The following is a 19,377-nucleotide window of genomic DNA, read 5'->3' on the forward strand; positions in this document are numbered from 1 at the left end:
TTGAACAGTTCATTGTCCCCTGCTTCCACCTCATCTATCTGGCTGAACATCTCTATGGCTTTGGGACCCAGTAAGGGGGCCAGATGCCAAAGCCCGTCTGCAAGCCAACCTGGTGCACATTGCAGGGCTTCTCATAGGCAGTGAGGAAGGCATCTGTATCATCCCCTTCCTTAAACGGAGGCAGTTTCAGTCCCATTTCCAACTCCAACCGTCTCAGATCCATCAACTGGGAACTCGGTCGGCAAGATCTCCTTCTGGTCAGGTAAGTGGATCCTGGGGCTGCCTGGCTGCTTTCAGCCCCTCCCGCATCCCTGGCTGGGTGGGTGGCTGGGATGACCCCAGAGGCTGCCTGGCTGCTCCCAGCCTCTCTTGCGGCCCCAGCTGGCTCAGGAACTGGCTACTTAGCGTGATCATTCTCTTCCAACTGGGCAATCAGCTGTGCTTTGGTTAATTTTCCAATTCCAACGCGCAGCCCTCTCCCTTTGCAAAGCTCTACAATGTCTGGCTCAGGATTTCCAAGATAGACTTGGCTTAAAGTCACCGATGTCTGTAATAGCAAGCTCCGTTCTACTCTGTGTTCCTGTTGACGACTAAACCTTCTGTTAACGCTGGCTGAGAGTCACCTCTGACTAGGGAGCTGGGGCACAGGGCCCTTTTGCTTTCCCAGGACCCCGCCTGTGCGGACTCACTGTAGGAAGCACACAGTGTGAAAAGGGGATGCTGAATGCTCTAAGGTCAGACTCAGGAAGGTCAAAGCTGTGTAAGCTTCTTGCCCTGGAAACAGTATGCTCAAAGAGAGGAAGCATGCCCCCCCAGAGTCCTGACTGGCTTCGTATGGAGTAGTTCCAGAGCGTCACACAGTGACTCCGCGACAACTGGAATCAAAGTGCACGGCGTAGACAGAGAATCCTGCAGTAACTGACTGGAGAGCAGGAAAACAAAGGAGGATGAGCGAGAGACAGGCATGCTGGAATCTCCAAGAGGTGAAATTACAGGAGGCGGAGGAGCCTATGGCTTAACCGGTGGCCGCAAGGCCAGAGGGGGGACGGTGGCTGCAAGTTTTGTGAAACTGTTGTGCTAAACGAAGGTGGGGAGGAAGCTCCCTTTTATGGACAGCCAGTTAGATGTAAAATCCATTGTAGAGCTGTTCTCTACTTGCTTTACCTGTAAAGGGGTAAAAAGTCTCTTTGCAAAGCATAAGTGAAAGGAAGTGAGTGCTCACCATGCTGGAACTTCTTAAAATGGAGGAAAAACTGTCCCTTTATCTCTCTGTCTGTCCTCCCAACTGGAGAGTTCGAGAAGGCAGCAGCTTTGCTGTCAGATGCCTGTGGCCAGGTATGAACTATCATCAGTATCATACTTAGAAACTACTCATTTGAAACCTTTGATATCTACGTAGATCAGGAAATATCTAGAAAGATGTGATTAGCTTTCTCTCTCTCTTGCTCTCTTTTTTTTTTTTAATATTCACCTTTTTTAAGAACAGGGTTGTATTTTTGGTGTCTTACGAGGTTTGTGCACGTGGTTTTTACTTAGCTGGTGGCAACAGCTGATTTCTATTTTTTTTTCCTTTTCCTTTCTCAGCTCTTATAGTGATAAAACTGCTGGTGGCATCAGATCTAGTGAGGCTCCACCTCTCCACCAAGTTTTGTGTAGGTGGATCGTGGTTCTGAAAACACTCTTTGGCACTGAAAGGACTGGGGGAGGGAATCTAATGGGACCAGAGCTGAGACAGATGCTTCAGATCTGTGTCTGGAGAGACCTTTTTGATCAGTGCAGAAACCATAGACTCTGCTGAGTGTGGAGATGGAATGACAGCCACTTCCATGAGGAAGGCTGGGGTCCAACCTGCTCCTCCTCCTTCCTGCCCACCATTGGAAGGATGCGGGAGAACTTCAGTGGGGGATATTTACACAGTTTTCCTCTCTTTTAAGAAATGCGAGCTGGGATTCCTCACAGGCATTGGCTGCTCCTTATGATACAGGTAATATTGTCAAAGAGCTCAACTGAATTCTCCATTCCGTATGTCCCTTTTTTAATTCAAGGTCTGCTGGCATGAATGGGAATGGTTTCTCCCTGGCACAGAATAGGTTTGGGGCAGTTAGACTTTTTCCGAAGAATTCAGTATTGTTCCTGGATAGTGACTGACTGATGTATTCCCCCTGTCGTAAGTATAAAGGGAAGGGTAACACCTTTCTGTATACAGAACTATAAAATCCCTCCTGGCCAGAGGCAAAACCCTTTCACCTGTAAAGGGTTAAGAAGCTAGGATAACCTTGCTGGCACTTGACCAAAATGACCAAGGAGGAGATAAGTTACTTTCAAAGCTGGAGTGGGGGGGGGAACAAAGGATCTGTCTGTCTGTCTGTGTGATGCTTTTGCCGGGAACAGATCAGGAACGCTCTTAAGAACTCCTGTAAAAAGTTAGGAAGCAATCTAGCTAGAAATGCATCAGATTTCCTTTTGTTTAAATGGCTGGTAAATAAGCTGTGCTGAATGGAATGTATATTTTTGTAACTTAAGGTTTTGCCTGGAGAGATTCTCTATGTTTTGAATCTGATGACCCTGTAAGGTATTTACCATCCTGATTTTACAGAGGTGATTCTTTTACTGTTTCTTTCATTAAAATTCTTCTTTTAAGATCCTGATTGCTTTTTCATTGTTCTAAAGATCCAAGGGTTTGGGTCTGTGTTCACCTATGCAAATTGGTGAGGATTTTTATCAAGCCTTCCCCAGGAAAGCGGGTGTAGGGCTTGGGGGGATATTTTGGGGGTAAGGCCTCTCCAAGTTGGCTCTTTCCCTGTTTGTACCTTGAGGAAGTTTTTAACCTAAGCTGGTAAGAATAAGCTTAGGGGGTCTTTCATGCAGTCCCCACATCTGTACCCTAGAGTTCAGAGTGGGGAAGGAACCTTGACACCCCCAAACTGGGGGCTGCATTTTAGAGGTGACAGAGAAGCTTTGATAATCCTCATTCCAATGCCCTATTCCCGCTCTCATTACACACATGTACTTTTGCTTGTGGTGTGCACTCAAGAATGAATTTTGTCTGTGCTGCGCTCACACAAAAATGATGGAACCGAATGTGTGTGTGGGACACACAAATAATGGGCATTCATGGAAGCTCACACTTAATGGGCGGGCTGGTGCTTTTAAATGTATTGTGGGGAGGTGGTATGTGAAGGCACACGAACCTGATTGATGGAGTTATGAGCAAGCTAATTAAACGGTACCTTAACTGGTGTGTGTTTGAGGGTGAATACTGTCTTGACTGGTGCCCTCTTCTCCCCTTCCCCACCCCTCCCGGCAGTAGTTTGGCCTTTTCCAGCACATCTACTTCACCAAACATCCACAACAAGAAGTTATCTGCTCGGGGAAAACAACCAAGGAAAAAGTAGCAGAGGAAAAAGAGGCAGAGATCAGGTGTGGTGCATGGTTTGTTATCGTGGAAAGACTAATTATCACTCCATACCTCCTTTTTCCTATGGAAGTACAGTACACTTGCACACTGATTCATCTGTGTATCTAAGTATGTTCCCAGCTGGAAGCATGAACACCAGTAGGATGGGTCACATACTAGAAGTCACGTGCATAAGTACTTTCTGGACTTGGGGTTTTAAGGCTGAACAATAATAGAGTGTTTGGTTGGATTTTTTTTAACCAAATCATAACCACTCTGTTGCCATTTTGTAGAAAATAATAATTTATTCCAATTAATCTACAATAAAATATAAATAAGAGCAATGAATAATAGACTGATATAAATATCCTGTTACAAATATCATAAAATGCCCTGAAACTATTTCCACAATGCACAAATAGAATAAGTAGTCACAACAGCTTTTAAAATTCCACTGCATCTCATTGTAAATCATGTCTAAAATGTTCATTGATTTCAGTTAGTCCTTCTAAAACGGTTGGTATTTTTAATTTCTAAACTTCTTTGTGACTTTGTTCTGTAATTGAAAACTGCATAATTCCACTTGGATTCTCTTGCCAGCGCTGATGCTGAACTGCTTGTCTGCTAGAGGAAAGAACTGGTATCTCTTCACCTTCATCCTGGTGAGCTGAAGGTCCGTCCTTCCGTCCTGGTAAGAGAGTCCCGCTTTCCATCATTGCAACCAAACCTGTCTCCAGATGGCCAGCTGGCTGATGAGTCTATGTTGGAATCTCTGACTGGAACTCCCGCCTCAGGGAGCTTGTTTGGAAGCTGTTCCAGTTCATGAGTGTTATGCTGTTATACTGTGGTTATACTGCATATTACAGTTCAGAGGTGAGATTGGATCAGAGAAGAGATCATAGAAACATAGAGCAAACACACAATGTCAACAATGTTTAAGGTCCAACCCTTTCTTTTAAAATTCTTAATTGTCTTGTAACTTTTTTGCATCGATATCCTTCATTTTGCATTTTAAACCTGAGTAAATGAACAGAATATTATCACATAAAATGAAATTTGTGCAGTTGGAATTTCGTGAGAGTGAATATACGGCATAATACATCAAGCATTATGGAGTTTTAGACGTCACTGTGGGAAGAACCTGCATAGAGGAGGGATTCCACTGCATCCGTCTGTCTTCACCCCAATAGTTGCAGCATCCGGAGCTGAAATGAAATTGGAAATAGTTGAAACACAAAGGGAAAAAATATAATCTTCATTGAATTGATCTTAAGAAATTAAATGACAATATCTTTTCCACACATAAGCTCGCAAGTCTTTTAGTATGTTCATATTTTTTTAAAAAAGTCTCTAGGAAACTTCTCAAACCTTGGAATACTAGAAATAGTTCTCATGAGGACAAATTAATTAATAGCCACGCTTATAATTGTAGAAACGCACTACTTATGTCGAAGTCAGAGTGCTTTGGTCATCAGATAATGATATTTCCTTCCCTCCCACACCACAAAGTGCTGGTGAGGTGCCGAAGGATTCCACATATGTGTACTTTGTTGCATGGTCTGCCAATTCCCTACTGCACAACAGTACTGATATGTGAAAGATTATGAAGATGTGCAAAAATAAATAATAGTAGAAACACCAAAAAATAAATCCATGTCACTGAAAATCCATTTCCAGCACAGGACAGGAAGAGCCTAAAGCTGCTGCCATGGAAATCAGTTGCGATTTGGTCACTGATCCTATAGAAGAAGAATCAGGCCCTATATAAGCAGAGTTATAAAATATCCGTTATCTCTGTTCAGCTGTATAAATTACCTTAAAGTGAATTCATTTACTCCAGGGAAAAGTTTTGTACTGTACCTTAGTTACTCAGCCTTCGAGTGAGTTTGTCAACCAGCACAAAACATCTGGGTATTTCGACAGGAATGATCTCCCAGGCACACAGGCTGTATTGCTTTTCTTTCAGGAAAGCATCTATCCCCTGAAAGTATTTTTTCACTTTCCGACTGGTGATCCGGAGGTCCTGACTTTCAGGGTTGGTTAAGCCCTTCTCTGTCTGTGCTCTCAAACATGCCTCCAGCTGCTGAATTTGCTGGTAAAGGCCATTTTGGAACCTAACTATGGAAGCCCCTGACTATGGAATCACCTGAATAAACCATGAAAACATTTCTGTGCATATTAATTTGGTTAGAGTCTCCCAAGGCTTCCTGCACTTTGATAAGAACTATCAGAGTCTTGCATCAGCTACATGAAAGTTTCTGAATAGTGCAGAGAAAGCAGACTTACCAGAGCCTCCATATTGCCATGCACTACGCTCCCCATTCTCGCATTACTTTGCATGGGTGTTGGGGATGTTTATCCCCCACGAGGGTGAAGTCCAGAGAAGATGTTGAGGAGAGAGGGAAATAAGTACTGTAGTATGAATACTAGGAGAGGATAAGGTAACAAAGTAATCACAGGGTAATGTGGGGCGGGGGAGCCAAATCATCTTTTTCAGTAAATCTATATGGTGACAGCAATTTAGGGGCACTGGAATACTTGTTGTTGTATGGCTGCTGAAAGCCATTGAACAAAACTGTAAACCCTGTATATGATGGAGACCATGCATTCACTTGCTAATGTTACGTGACGCTGCTCAACCCCAGCACCCCTACTTCCATCTTCCCTGCAGCAAGTAGGCAAAGAACCAGTCTATTATTTGAGAAAACTTAGTTACAAGGGCCTCAGATCCTGTTGCAGAGGATCTATGCAGGGGTAGAGCCCTCTGCTTATGCCTCTTCCCTGTGCCACATGGAAGTGTGTGTGGGGTGAGATGAGGTGCCATGGAGTCAGAAGCTTTTGCTCCCAGTTCCCTCTTGGGGTGTTCTCCATACAGTTATGATCCACGTGTGGGGCCTGGAACGAGCAGACGCGCATTGAGTTGGGGCAGTGCTACTACAGGTCTGGTGGGTGCATCTCTCCATGTCACCTACAGAGAGTGTCTGAGGCAACTGCAGTCTGAAGGAAGCCCTGGTTTCCTGGCTGTAAGGGAACCTCGCTGACAGGGACCGGAACGGGGCTCTGAGTGGTCCCAACAACTGATGCAGAAACTCAGTAGCTCTGTGTGAAAAGACCTTGTGTTCTGTGTAGAAGCCACAGGCTCATCTGCTTCTATGATGAAGGCTGGGGAGAAACCTGCGAGTATCCCCTGCTGCCTGCCAGCGGAAGGATAAAAGTGAGCTGAAGTGGGGATGTATTATTAGCATGTTCCTCCCTTTCTATCCCCCTGTGGTTGGCTTTCCCACAGGAAGGCCTGAAATCTTAGATGATACATGGCATCAAATGGCTTCTTCAATAGATGAATGGATTTTTTCCACATAGCACATCTTATAAACAATATGATGGGATGAATGTCAGGAGGATCCCCACTGCACTCCATGAGCAACAAAGCAGTTAGAGTCTGAAGAGTTTGTATGACTCCCAGGTGCTATATGACGGCCATGTTCCATCAGAGGGGCGGGGGATACATTCTGGGGCTGGTGATTTTGTAATCCTTGACTTTTTTATGCAGTGTAATTTTGCTCTCATTATTCTCAGATGATTGTGTTTTGTCAATATAACCTTTGGCTCCAACTACATGAAGGAATGAATGAAAGGAGAAAGATTTGGGCAGGAATGAACTTGGACAGCTGATGGCTACAGCTCTTGGAAGAAACTGCACCATAAGAAAGGAGAGGCTTTTGTTTTAAGAGTTAACTCCTTGTACATGCCTCTAAACCAGCAGGTCCCAAACTGAGTTTCCTGAATCAGTGGCAGTACGTGGAATACTGGGTGATGGTCTTCAGAGAACTGGCAGATCCTACGTTCCTTTAAAGACCGCTAAACTTATATAAATGCGTTTCTAGTACTACCTTTCTTTGTAAGCATTTGGTGTACCTGCCACACAAATGTTAGCTGATCCTGAATGGGAGGGGAAAGGATCAATTTTTGTAAGATGAGGCCCACATAATGAAATGTTTGAGAACCCCTCAGCGAAAGAGAACAGAGGGCAAAAGCTTCTGCAATGCTGCCATCTGTTGACTGTGAAGAATTTAGTCTCCTAGTAGAGACACCATGGTTTGGACTGTGTTACAAAAGGGATTTAAAATGGGACATACCTTCCTGGTTTTTTTCCCAAAGGCAGGTTTCCAATCAGTGTAAAAATTCACACACACTTTGTTTTTTTACTATTTGAACATTTAATGTAATGGTTGTTTGAGTTCTTTAAAAACTTTTAAATAAGAAATCTCCAGATTTAGAGTGTGACTTAAACTAATGCTAGACAATGATGGGACTGACTAATAGCTCTTCAAAAATACTATCGATCTACCCAAACTTGGCAGCGAGATCCTTACAAGATTTGGTCCAATGGATGGTTTTTTGCTTTCAGGTAATTTTTAACTTTTGTGTTTAGGGTAATTTTTAGTCATTCACAGCTCAACTGAAATTTTGATGCAGTGTGCTCCTTCAGCTGGTGGTTGTTGGTGCAACATGCGGTCCCTAAGCACACACGCTTGTTTTGGGAGCACCCGGGGGAGAGCAAAGGGAAGCAGCAGCAGATGCTTACAAGCCTGATTCACAGGAGGGGTTGGGTATGTACAAGCTTGATAGTGTTTGTGAGCCAAGTATACCCAAACCTGACTGGTGGAGGGGGAAAATTAGACCCACGTAAGCCTCCCTGATGGTGGTGGTGGGGGAGATATGGAGTCTGCGTACATGGAAACCTGACAGTTCACACACATCTCATTGGGGAGGAAGGGGACAAGCAACGTTGTACCAAGACAGCCTGAAGTCTTCCCCTTAGAATGCCTGTGTCTCCATCATCCCTTTCATTTCATCACAATGAGCTACTGCTCCAAACACTTGCAACTACAAATGTTGTGGGTGAAAATGATCTGTTATGTCACAGGAAAGCTCGTGTACTTAAAGTTAGGCAAATGTTTACAAGTCCTTTGCTGAACTGGAGTCTTAAGGGAAAACAAGAGAAGATTTTTATTGGGTCTCTGTTTTTTAAAAAAAATCTAATTAGTACAAATCACTACTGCTGTAGGTTGCTATTTTGTAGAAATAAATATTTATTTATAAATATTATAAAACCTCTGAAAAAATAAATAAAAGCAATACATTAATATTGTGAATAAATATAAATGGATCAACATAAAGACACTTTTACAAATCCAGTAAAATGATCTGAAAATCTTTTCACAGTGCAGGAAAAGAATATATATTTGGACTAGTTTAAAATTTCAGAGTGCCTAATTTAAAGAGCCTGGGGCTCCAGCCGATGCAGGGACCCCAGGCCCTTTAAATATCCGCTAGAGCCCCAAGCCCTGGGGTAGCAGAGGCAGCCGAGAGCCCCTGGGGCTCTGTCATCGATTTAAAGGGCCCGGGGCTCCACTGCAGTAGCGGCGGATGGAGCCCCAGGCCCTTTAAATCACCGCGAGCTCCGGCACACCCAGCCGCCTCTGCAGCTGGTAGCCCGGGATTTAAAGACCTGGGATTTAAAGGCTGGGCCTCTTCCGGTTGAGACCACGCCTCTTCCGGTTGAGGCCCTACGCCCTGCTCAGGACTGTGGCATACTGGTAAGTCCTTTAAGTTACTTTCACCCCTGGATGTAGGAAATCTGTTGGAGGATCTCCTGGATGTCCACTTTGGCAGTCTCTTTCTGGGTTTCTCTGGGCTATTTTCAGGAAATCTTCTGTTTAACATTTTCTCATGTGAATAAGTCAGTCTGGTAATGGCAAGGAGGACATAAATAGTGCAGTTGAAGTTTGGCAGTTTGCTTAATTCAAGATGGACTGATAGGAGTCTCGAAAGCTGCTGATTCGAGAATCAGTTTAGAGACGCAGGACTCCAGTGGAGGTGCAGTTTCATTCAGCTGTTTTCATAGCATCATTACTGGAAGCATGCCATTACTGGAAGCATGCCAAATAGAGGCCATCTTTTTCTAACCAGATGTCAAATCCTAAATCCTGAGCCTTTGTGCACTTGTAATCTTATCACAATTTGTTGTTACTAAAGCTGTTGAATTTAGCGGTAAACAAAAGAAAGAAAAGCAGAATAAGAACCCTCGGCCATCCCTATGTGCAAAATGAGCTGATGGGATAGAAGTGTGTGAACACAGACCCCCCGTTTTCTGGTGTCCTAACTGGAATGTTGTCTAACGAGGCAGTTGTTGAAAGGGGGCTTCTCACTGTTCTTTTCTATTTGGCATAGTTAGTTATAACTTAACAATATTTTGTCTTTAATTAGCAGTTATGATATATTTGTATATTTTTCATATAGAATATTGTGTGTGGTAGAGAAGCACTAAATTATATGCTACTCTGAAAAGATTTGAGCATGCGTTTGAAATAGCTGTATGCATAAAATTACTATGGGAGAAAGATTGGGCCCGACGTATTAGGAGTTATAACCCTATCACCCATCTTTCACCAGCTGTTTTATTCAAATAATATCATTTGAGTTTTTCTAGGAAAAAAGAAAAGATGGTACCTTCATTTTCAAGTCTCTTGGTGAGTTTGTCGAGCATGAGGAAACATCTGGATATTTCCACACAGATGATCTCCCAGGCACACGGGAGATTGCTTTTCTTTCAGGAAATCCTCTATTGCTTTTCTTTCAGGAAATCCTCTATTGTCTGGAAGTATCTCTTCAGTTTGAGGCTGGTGAGCAGGAGGTTCTCATTTCCTGGGTAGGTTACCTCCTTTTCCATCTCAGCACTCAAACACGTCTCCAGCTTCTCAATCTGCTGGTGAAGTCCATTTTGGAATTCCTTTATGGAAGTCCCATTCCAGGCAGCTTGGGTAAGATTGTTGTTAAAGATATGGAAGAGCTCTTGGAGGATCTGCTGGATGGCTACCTTGGCATTCTCTTGGTGGGACAGTCGGAGCTTGAGGATATCTCTGGGCTTGAAAGCTATCCCTTCACTTAGACATTGGAAGGGAAAGTTGCCACCCATTTTCTCCAGACGCTCAAAACTCTCGCTGTTCATTCTGATTTGTAGAACATGCAGCCTGTTACAGTCCAGACATGACATTTCACTGGAGAAGAGCAGCACGAGGCAAAATTGCGGCAAACTCCTGCTGATCATGATGATGTCTTAGATTCCCTGTGTTTGTGTAGAACTGAGTAACTGGTGCCTGTTGAAGGTCTTCTGTAAACTTTTGTGTTTTCGACCCATATCTCTGAATTTAAGTAGGAATTTAAGGATTCTGTAGGAAGAGATTTTTCTTTCATCACTTTCTACTTTTCAAGCTTTTGCCTGCTTGAGGTTTTTACTTTCATTTTCCTCCTTTCTATTTAGTGGAAGCAAACAAGTCATTGGAAGAACAAAATCACAGTCATTCCCTTTTTTTAGAAGAAAGAATCCCTATATTTCTTTCCTGAGGGCCCCCCGCCCCACCCTCTTAGATAAAGAAAATTTAAAGGGTCAGAAGAGTGATGATTAACTGTTAGCTGATTAGACCTGCCTGTCTACTCCCAAGTATCTGTAGTTAGTAGTGCTAGGCAGATCTAAACATCTGTTAGATCAGTAAGTTACATCAGCAAGACTATCCGTCTGATGAGAGAGGAAAATCCCTGTGTGTAGGGAAGACCAGAGGATGGACAGAGGGCACTGAGAAACTGGGAGGTTTACTTAAGAAACTGATAACTGAAAATACTGTTCCAGAGTAGCAGCCGTGTTAGTCTGTATTCGCAAAAAGAAAAGGAGGACTTGTGGCACCTTAGAGACTAACAAATTTATTTGAGCGCAAGCTTTCGTGAGCTACAGCTCAATTTGTTAGTCTCTAAGGTGCCACAAGACCTCCTTTTCTTTTTGCAAAGACTGTATCGTTGGTAATATACTAGAGTGACTGACATAAATGAATGTTACTTTCAAACGTGTTTCCCTTTTCACCATTCAAGCTTTATTCTTTTTTTCAATGTGCATTTCACTGAGCTTGGGCATTGAAATTCAAGTGGGCTGATGAGTGAAGTTTGCATCCTGTAGCAAGTTTCACTTTCTGTTTTTCATACCATAGCACTAGGCTGTCATGTTGGAGTTTCCATCAGTGAAGGGGAATGGTTTTCAACCCAAAAATTGAAAAGGAATATTTTCATATTAATTTTAAAGAAGGAAAAGAAGAAAACATGACCATATTTCTGTCCGTGTCACTTCTTTTACATCTCCCTCTCCCATCACCTCGAGCACTTTTTAAAATCATAATCTAGAGTTTTGCCTAAACGATTTGGAAGCGTCACTGTAAAGAAGGCAGTTTATTGTACATAAGTATACCATATAAGGGACCCAATCATGCCAGAAGTGCTGCACCCCAATCTTGCATTTACTCCACTGGGAGTTCTGCGTGTGCATTTCCTGGCAAGCTGAAGCTTCAGGAGATAATAGTTATATGAAAGAGCGAGAAATTAAAAAAATCTGAATCTTAGCTGTTCTTGTTCAAGTAAGAAAGCTATGGGAATAAAGACACAAAGTCTCTCAGCATATTTTCATCAGCAATGAGCCTGTTTTCTGGGAAAGGTCAGATGCAGACTGAGCTGGGTGAAGTATTTGCTAGAATTTGATGAAATCCTGTATATTTAAATTTCAGTGAAAAGAGCAGGAAATTTTATTGGCATATTTTTCTTCTGTGTCAGCCATCTTAATCTGAATGTGAAATAAGAGATTAGTTTAGCCCCTTTTCCAATAGGCAAATCTGCAAATAAATTCAGAATTTGCTAATGGATTTAGTTAAAGTGATTTGACAAATGATTGATACACATTCCACTCTGATTGCTCAGGACCTCGTCACCACACTCATTTCCCTATGAGTATTTGCTATTCATAATTTGCTGCTTGTCCTGTGTGATGGTTCACCTGAGTCAGTGCTATTGTGTCTGTTCCTGGGATGGTTGCCTTCTAATTCAAAACTGCTTTCCAGATGGCTGCATGAACTTTTCTGGAAAAAGTCTCTTTAAAATATGTATTGATATGAGTGTTTCTTATACTTTCTGACTCCAGAGATATTCTTTTCCAACAAAAACTCACACGTACAAATATTTCAGAAAATGTTTACAAAGGGCCAAACATTTTTCATAAATGTTGAATCAGTCTCAAATATTCAGGCTGTGGCTGAAGTATGTGGTTGGCAGTGCTGCTGTTGACTGATAGCTCTTCAGAACTGCTATCCACCTACACCAAACTTGGTAGAGAGGAGGATCCTCACTAGATCTGATGCCACCAGCAGGTTGATTACTATAATTTTAAATGTTGGGTTTAGGTAATCTTTAGGCATTGTTGATGTTATAACTGAAAGTTTAATCCATTCTGTGCACCAAACTGGTTGTTGGTGGCAAGGAGCACACACGCCTGATTTGGAGGGAGTGGAGGGGTGGCACCGGCTGGTCTGAAAACTGGGGGATAGAATTGCTGACTTGAGTGTACACAAGCCTGATTCATATGGCTTGGTTTGTTTGTGTGTGTGTGTGTGTGTGTCAGGCGGAGGCCGGGGGAAAGGGGAGGAGTCTCTGTAAAACTTATTACTTTTAAAGTGATATTATGAAGTTGTTGTCATGAAATTTCCTCATCATAGGAAACCTCTTTCTATGTGTATCCATCCGGTTGGACAGGACCTCCAGAAGGTACTCACTAGGCTGAGGACAACGGGGACACTTAACTTTAAGACTGTGTTTCCGAGTTGGGAAACCAGTTTGGCGAAGTTGGTGTTAAGGAGAATGGGGGTTAGGAGTGGAAAGTTACCGAAGGTCAACAAAGAGCAGATGAAAAACCAAAAGGTTCTAAAAGAAATCCCAGGGGGAAGACCCACAGGACATTTGGGCAAGAGGAAGGAAGGGGATGAACTGGCCAAGGCCAGGTTATGTGAGCTGGAGGAGAATGCTCTGTTTTTGTGCATATAAGTGATGCATTGCAACAGAAGGATGTTGGATGACCCCAAGTGATTCTGATACAGGCTCATTGAATGACCTTGTGTGTTGCGGAAACTGAGGCAGGGAATTGCAGATAGGGTTTACAATTTTTGTTCCATTTTCTGTATTTCCAAGTGATTAATTAAAGAGCAATAGTGTGTTAGAATCCTGTGCAAAGTGTCTCCATATTATAATCTACACATACTACATGGCCCCTGGAAGAGGTAAACATCTCTGGGTATATTTCTGGGAGAGGACATGTTAAAGCACATTCTGAGCTTCAAAGACTTCCCAATTGACATGTTGGATGAGCCCCCCCTTGTAACGCCGACAGGCTGAAGTTGTCAGCAGGCAGGATTGAACCTTGGACATTTGAACCTTAGTGCATGAGCCTTGACTGTGTGAACATGTGATAATGCCTCTTAAGCCAGGGTTGTAGCAGACTCCCCAATCTCTAAATGGTTCAGGTGCCAGTAGAGAGTGACAGAGCACCACACCATCCAGGCACGGGTTGTATATTTCCTCTCGCTGAGGAAGCCCAAGCCAAGCTTCAGAGACTTCCCAGCTGATATCCCAGCTAGGGTGACCAGACAACAAGTGTGAAAAATGGCGGCAGGGGGTGAGGGGTAATAGGCACCTAGATACGACAAAGTTCCAAATATGGGGACTGTCCCGATAAAATCGGGACATCTGGTCACCCTAATCCCAGCTGCCCAAAAATGACACTTTAAAAGGTTGTCTGGGGCAACTGCATGCAGCCTGGAGCAGCCCTGGGAAATACTACTTGGCACTGAAAAGACGGGGGCAGAGAATCTAATGGGACCAGAGCGAGAGAGATGCTGCAGATCTCTGTGTCTGGAGAGACCTTTTTGATCAGTGCAGAAACCATAGAATCTGCTGAGTGTGGAGATGGAACAACAGCCACTTCCATGAGGAAGTCTACGGACGAACCCACCCCTCCTTCTTCCTGCCCCTGAGTGGAAGCATGTGGGAGAATCTCAGAGAGAGAAATTAACATTTTTTTCCTGTCTTTTAAGAAGTGTGAGCTGGGCTTTCCCACAGGCATGGCTGCTCCTTATGATACGGGTGATATTGTCAGAGCTCAGCTGAACATTGCATTCAGCATTCCCCTTCTTTTATTAAAGGTGTGATGGAATGAAGGGGAATAGTTTTCCCCCAGAGCTGAATGGGTTTGGGTCTGTTAGACTTTTTCAGAAGAATTCCATAGTTTTCGTGGGCAGTAACTGACTGACGCATTCCACCCAATGGGGAAATGTGTTTTCGAGGTGACAAAGAGAAACTTTGATAATTCTAATTCAGAATGCCCCATTCCTGCTCTCATTATTCACATGTAATTGGTGTGTGTTAAGGGGTGCATGCACTCTTGCTTAGTGGGGGAAAAGGACCAATCTAGCCTCTTCCAACACAACTGGCTACTACTCCAAACACCCAAACTGACAAGTTTTTTGGGGGACAAGTAACCTGGTAAAAAGTAGAATGGTAAAAGGTGGGAGAATTCAGGTGTGGTGTGTGGTCTGTTTGAATGGAAAGGCTAATTATCGTTCTGTAATGATTATTTTTAAAATGGAATTAGTGCGAATTGGGACACTGATTCATCAATGTATTGAAGCATGTTCTGAACTGGAAGCACTAACATGAGCAGGATGGCTCACCTACTTTAAGTTAGTCTCATGCATAAGTACTCTCTGGAATTGGGGTTTTCAGGCTGAACAATTACAGGGGTTTTTTTATTCTCCTTTTCTTTCTTTTTGGTTCAATCGGTATTTTATTCAAATCATTACTGGTATAGGTTGCCATTTTATATAAAATAATTATTTATTGGTAAGTAACAAATATCTATGATAAATACATAAATAAGAACAATAAATAAATAATAGATTGACATAAATGCCCTGTTACAAATATCGTAAACGGATCTGAAAATATTTTCAGAAGATATAGTAACAACACCTTTTAAAATTCTACTGCATCAGATTTTAAATCATGTAAAAATTATTGCTTGATTTCAGTTAGAACTTCTAAAAATGTTGATATTTAAATTTCTAAACTTCTTTGTGAGTTTGTCCGACATTTGAAAACCCCATAATTCCGCATGGATTCTCCTGCTAGCAGAGAGGCTGAACTGCTTGTCTTTTATGAAAGAATTGTTATCTCTTCACATTCATCCTGGGAAACTGTTGGTCCTTTCTTCCTGGTCAGAGAGTCCCGTTTTCCATCGCTGCAGCCAAACGTCTCCAGATGTCCAACTTGCTGATGAGTCTGTGCAGGAATCTCTGAATGGAATTCCCACCTCAGGTCGTTTCGGAGAGATTCTTGCCAAGAGGCATGAAATATGTTGGAAGATTTTCTGGATTGCCACCTTGGCATTCCCCTTCAGGGACACTCGAGGCCTGAAAACCTCTTGGAGCCACCTGAAATGTCTCCCTTCGTTTCGACATTAGTGGAAAATTATGCACATCTTTTTTGTTGGAAAGTTTTTCCAGTTCACATTTGTTATGCTGTTGTACTGTGGTTAAGCTGCATGTTACGGTTCAGAGATGAGATTTGATCAGAGAAGAATTGAACAATAGAGCAAACACATAATGTCAACAATGTTTAAGGTCTAACCCTTTCTTAATTTTCTTGTAACTTTTTTGCATCGATATCCTTCATTTACGATTTAAATTTTGAGTGAGTGTATTGCACAATACAAGGTCAAGTAGTATGGAGTCTTAGAAGTCTTAGACATCACTGTGGGAAGGATCAGTAGAGAGGAGGGAATCCACCGCACAGTACAATTTCGTCCAACTGTTTTAACCTCTGTAGTCGCTGCAACCTCAGCTGGAGTGAAATGAGATTTGGTTGAAACACAAAGTAACAAATACAATAGAAAATTTATGAATGTCAATCTTTTCTGCACCTCATAATCTTACGAGTCTTACGCTATGTTCATATTTCTTATAAATGTCTCTAGGAAACTTCTCAAGCTGTGGTATAGGATGAGGACAGATTAATAAATAGCAACCATGCTCATAATAGAAACATACTACATATATAGAAGTCAGAGTACTTTGGGGGTATCATTATTTGATGACCAAAGTACTGGTGAGGTGGCTAAGGATTCCAAATATATGTACTTTGTTGCATGGTCTGCCAATTATGCAATACATAACATCACCTGATATGTGGGAGATTATGAAGAATCGCAAACCAAAATGACAATTGAAAAAATAAATCCCTGTAATTGCAAATCCATTTCCAGGACAGGACAGGAAGAGCCTGAAGCTGCTGCCAAGGAAATCGGTTGCGATTTGGCCACTGACCCTGTAGAAGAAGGATCAGGCCCTATATAAGCAGAGTTATAAGATATCCGCTATCTCTGTACAACTGTATAATTGACACTAATGTTTAATTCATTTACTCCAAGGACAGGATTTGTACTGTACCTTAGTTACTCAGCCGTCGAGTGAGTTTGTCAATCAGTACAAAACATCTGGGTATTTCCATGCGAATGATCTCCCAGGCACACAGGCTGTATTGCTTTTCTTTCAGGAAAGCATCTATCCCCTGAAAGTATTGTTTCACACTCCGACTGATGATCTGGAGGTCCTTACTTTCCGGGTTGGTTAATTCCTTCTCCATCTGTGCTCTCAAACATGCCTCCAGCCGCTGAATTTGCTGGTAAAGGCCATTTTGGAACCTGACTATGGAAGTGGCATCCCAGGCACTTTGGGTGAGGTTTTTGCTAAAGATGTTGAAGATCTCTTGGAGGATCGCTTGAATTACCACCTTGGCATTCTCCTTCTGGGCCACTGAAAGTTGGACAATATCCTGGGTGGGCTTGAAAGCTGCCCTTTCATTTATGCATTGTGAGGGGAAAATTCCGCTCCTTTTCTGCAGAAGCTCTAAGCTCTCTTTGTTCACTTTGTTCTGCTGGAAGTGAAGCATGGTACAGAGCCAAGATGAGATTTCAGTGGAGAAGAGCAGTATGAGGCAAATGTGCAGCAAAAACCTGGTGGTCATGATGATGTGTATACGCTCCTTTGCTTTGTGTGGAACCTTGAGCCTGGAGTTCGTTGAGGGTCCTACGTAGACTGCTGTGACTTTCCTTTTTGTCTCTGAATTTAAGTATTTGGTTGGAGAATGTTTCTTTGATCATTTTCTGTTTACGAGATTTTCCTGAAGGTTTCAGAATTTTTCTTTCTGTTCTTCTTTCTGTTTTCTAGTTCTTTTACCACATTTCCTTTTTCTTTCTTTCTTTCTTTCTTTCTTTCTTTCTTTCTTTCTTTCTTTCTTTCTTTCTTTCTTTCTTTCTTTCTTTCTTTCTTTTTGTGTGTGCGTGAAAGTGACCACGCCTGACATACAGGCATTTTGTCATATTTTAATTTCTGTAATTGAAGAAGGTCAGCCACAATTCCACAGCGGTACAGAAAAGACCTCCAATTTGTCAGACAGTGCACTTGCCATTCATTACCTCCTTCATTTGAGAGACAGAAATTGTTTAGGAATATTTAAAGTTCCCCAGGCATTGAAGAAGTAAATGTGGGAGGAAAGGGTTAGGTCTCCCAAAAATATTTGGCAAATCTCAACTTTAATGATGTCCTCTGTTTTGAAGGCACATTTAAAATCTAGACAGCACAAACTATTGGCATCTTCCTTCTGTGAAACCATAAGAGAGAGAGTGCTCTGAGAAAATGTCACCTTAACTCATTGTTATTTTCAGGTCTTAATATACAGAGTGGAGCTCAGGAATAGATGAAGCTGAAAGGTGTGAAAATCATGTCCTGTCGATCACTCCAAGTAGCTGACAGGAGTAAAAAATTGAGAAGAATTCATAAAACAGGATGAGCAATTAGTATAGTAACGCATGCTAGAGAGGTACCCACGTGGATGACTATGATTTACAATGTGGTCAGAAGGAGGTTATGCAGAGAAGTCACATTATGTGTTTTTTACCAAGTGTGTCCTGGAATGAAAGAATTCAAATATTTTTTAAAAAAATGAAATTCAGTGTTCACCATTTTTGCTGGTTCCTTCTCGTTTAATATTGGCCTTCCCTTGGGCTTGGGCAGGGAAATTCTTCTTGTTTGTTTAATTCTCTTCACTTCCTGTGGACACGTTTCATTTTCTGGATCTCAAGCCCTAGCACTGTTGTTCTGGAGTTTCCATCATGGCAGGGAAATCTGTTTTAATTCAAGAAGAAAACTATTTTCACTGAAATTAAAAAAGAAAAATCACATAAAGAAAGCATGAAAACATTTTTGTGCATATTAATTTGGTTAGAGTCTCCCAAGTCTTCCTGCACTTTTATAAGACATTTGAGATTTTTAGCTTTAAGTTTTTGAAAGACACCCTGCAAAGCAGAGAAAGCAGACTTACCGCAGCCCGCAGGTTGTAATGGGCTCTGCTCCCCATTCTCCCATGACTTTCCAGGGGTGTTGGGCATCTGTATTCCACACCCGGGTGAAATCCCAGGGGAAGATGTTGCAGGGTGCTGAAAGCAAATGAACAAAACTGCAAACCCAGGATATGAATGAGACCATGCTTTTGGTCGCTCTTATTGAAGTTTCACACCCCCAGCAGCCATTGTTTCAGCCTGGGGCAGCCCTGACAGGGTGACTGTAATGGAACCACGCTGATAGGGACTGGAAGGGAGGTCTGACAAAGCCCTAGAAGTGATGCAGACACTCAGGTGCACTGTTTGGAAAGATTTTGTGTTCTGTGCAGAAGCCATCGTGTCATCAGTTTCCCCAGCTTTCATCACAGAAATCATTTCCTCCTGCCTGCTAGTGGAATGAAAAGGGGGAGCTTAAGTGGGGATGTATTGGTGGTGTTTTTCTCCCTTTCATCCACCTGTGGTTGGCTTTCCCACAGGAAGACCTAAAGTCATAGATGATGGATAACACCAAATGGCTCTTAAGTAGATTAAAAGCTTCTTCCACAGAGCACAGCTTCAAAACAATGCGATAGAATGATTGTCAGGCAGTTCTCCTCTGCACGATAGGGGTAGTGAAGAAGTTAGACTTTGAAGAAGAGTTTGTATGGCTCCCAGGTGC

At 42.5% G+C, this 19,377-nt stretch overlaps 2 protein-coding genes across 2 annotated transcripts; both read right to left on the reverse strand.

Moving 5' to 3' along the window:
• Nucleotides 1–5,258: 5,258 nt before the first annotated feature.
• Nucleotides 5,259–10,508, reverse strand: LOC140912118 (interferon beta-like). The gene is made up of 2 exons (XM_073346280.1): nt 10,202–10,508; nt 5,259–5,524 (listed from the first exon to the last, which is right to left on the reverse strand). The coding sequence occupies exons 1-2, from the start codon at nt 10,506–10,508 to the stop codon at nt 5,259–5,261; spliced, it is 573 nt and encodes a 190-aa protein (XP_073202381.1).
• Nucleotides 10,509–16,768: 6,260 nt separating this feature from the next.
• On the reverse strand, nt 16,769–17,344 carry LOC140912119 (interferon beta-like). Its single transcript, XM_073346281.1, has one exon. The coding sequence runs from the start codon at nt 17,342–17,344 to the stop codon at nt 16,769–16,771; it is 576 nt and encodes a 191-aa protein (XP_073202382.1).
• Nucleotides 17,345–19,377: the final 2,033 nt, after the last annotated feature.

The sequence above is a fragment of the Lepidochelys kempii genome, chromosome 5 (assembly GCF_965140265.1).
Source record: "Lepidochelys kempii isolate rLepKem1 chromosome 5, rLepKem1.hap2, whole genome shotgun sequence".
In the NCBI taxonomy this organism is placed as follows: Eukaryota; Metazoa; Chordata; order Testudines; family Cheloniidae; genus Lepidochelys; species Lepidochelys kempii.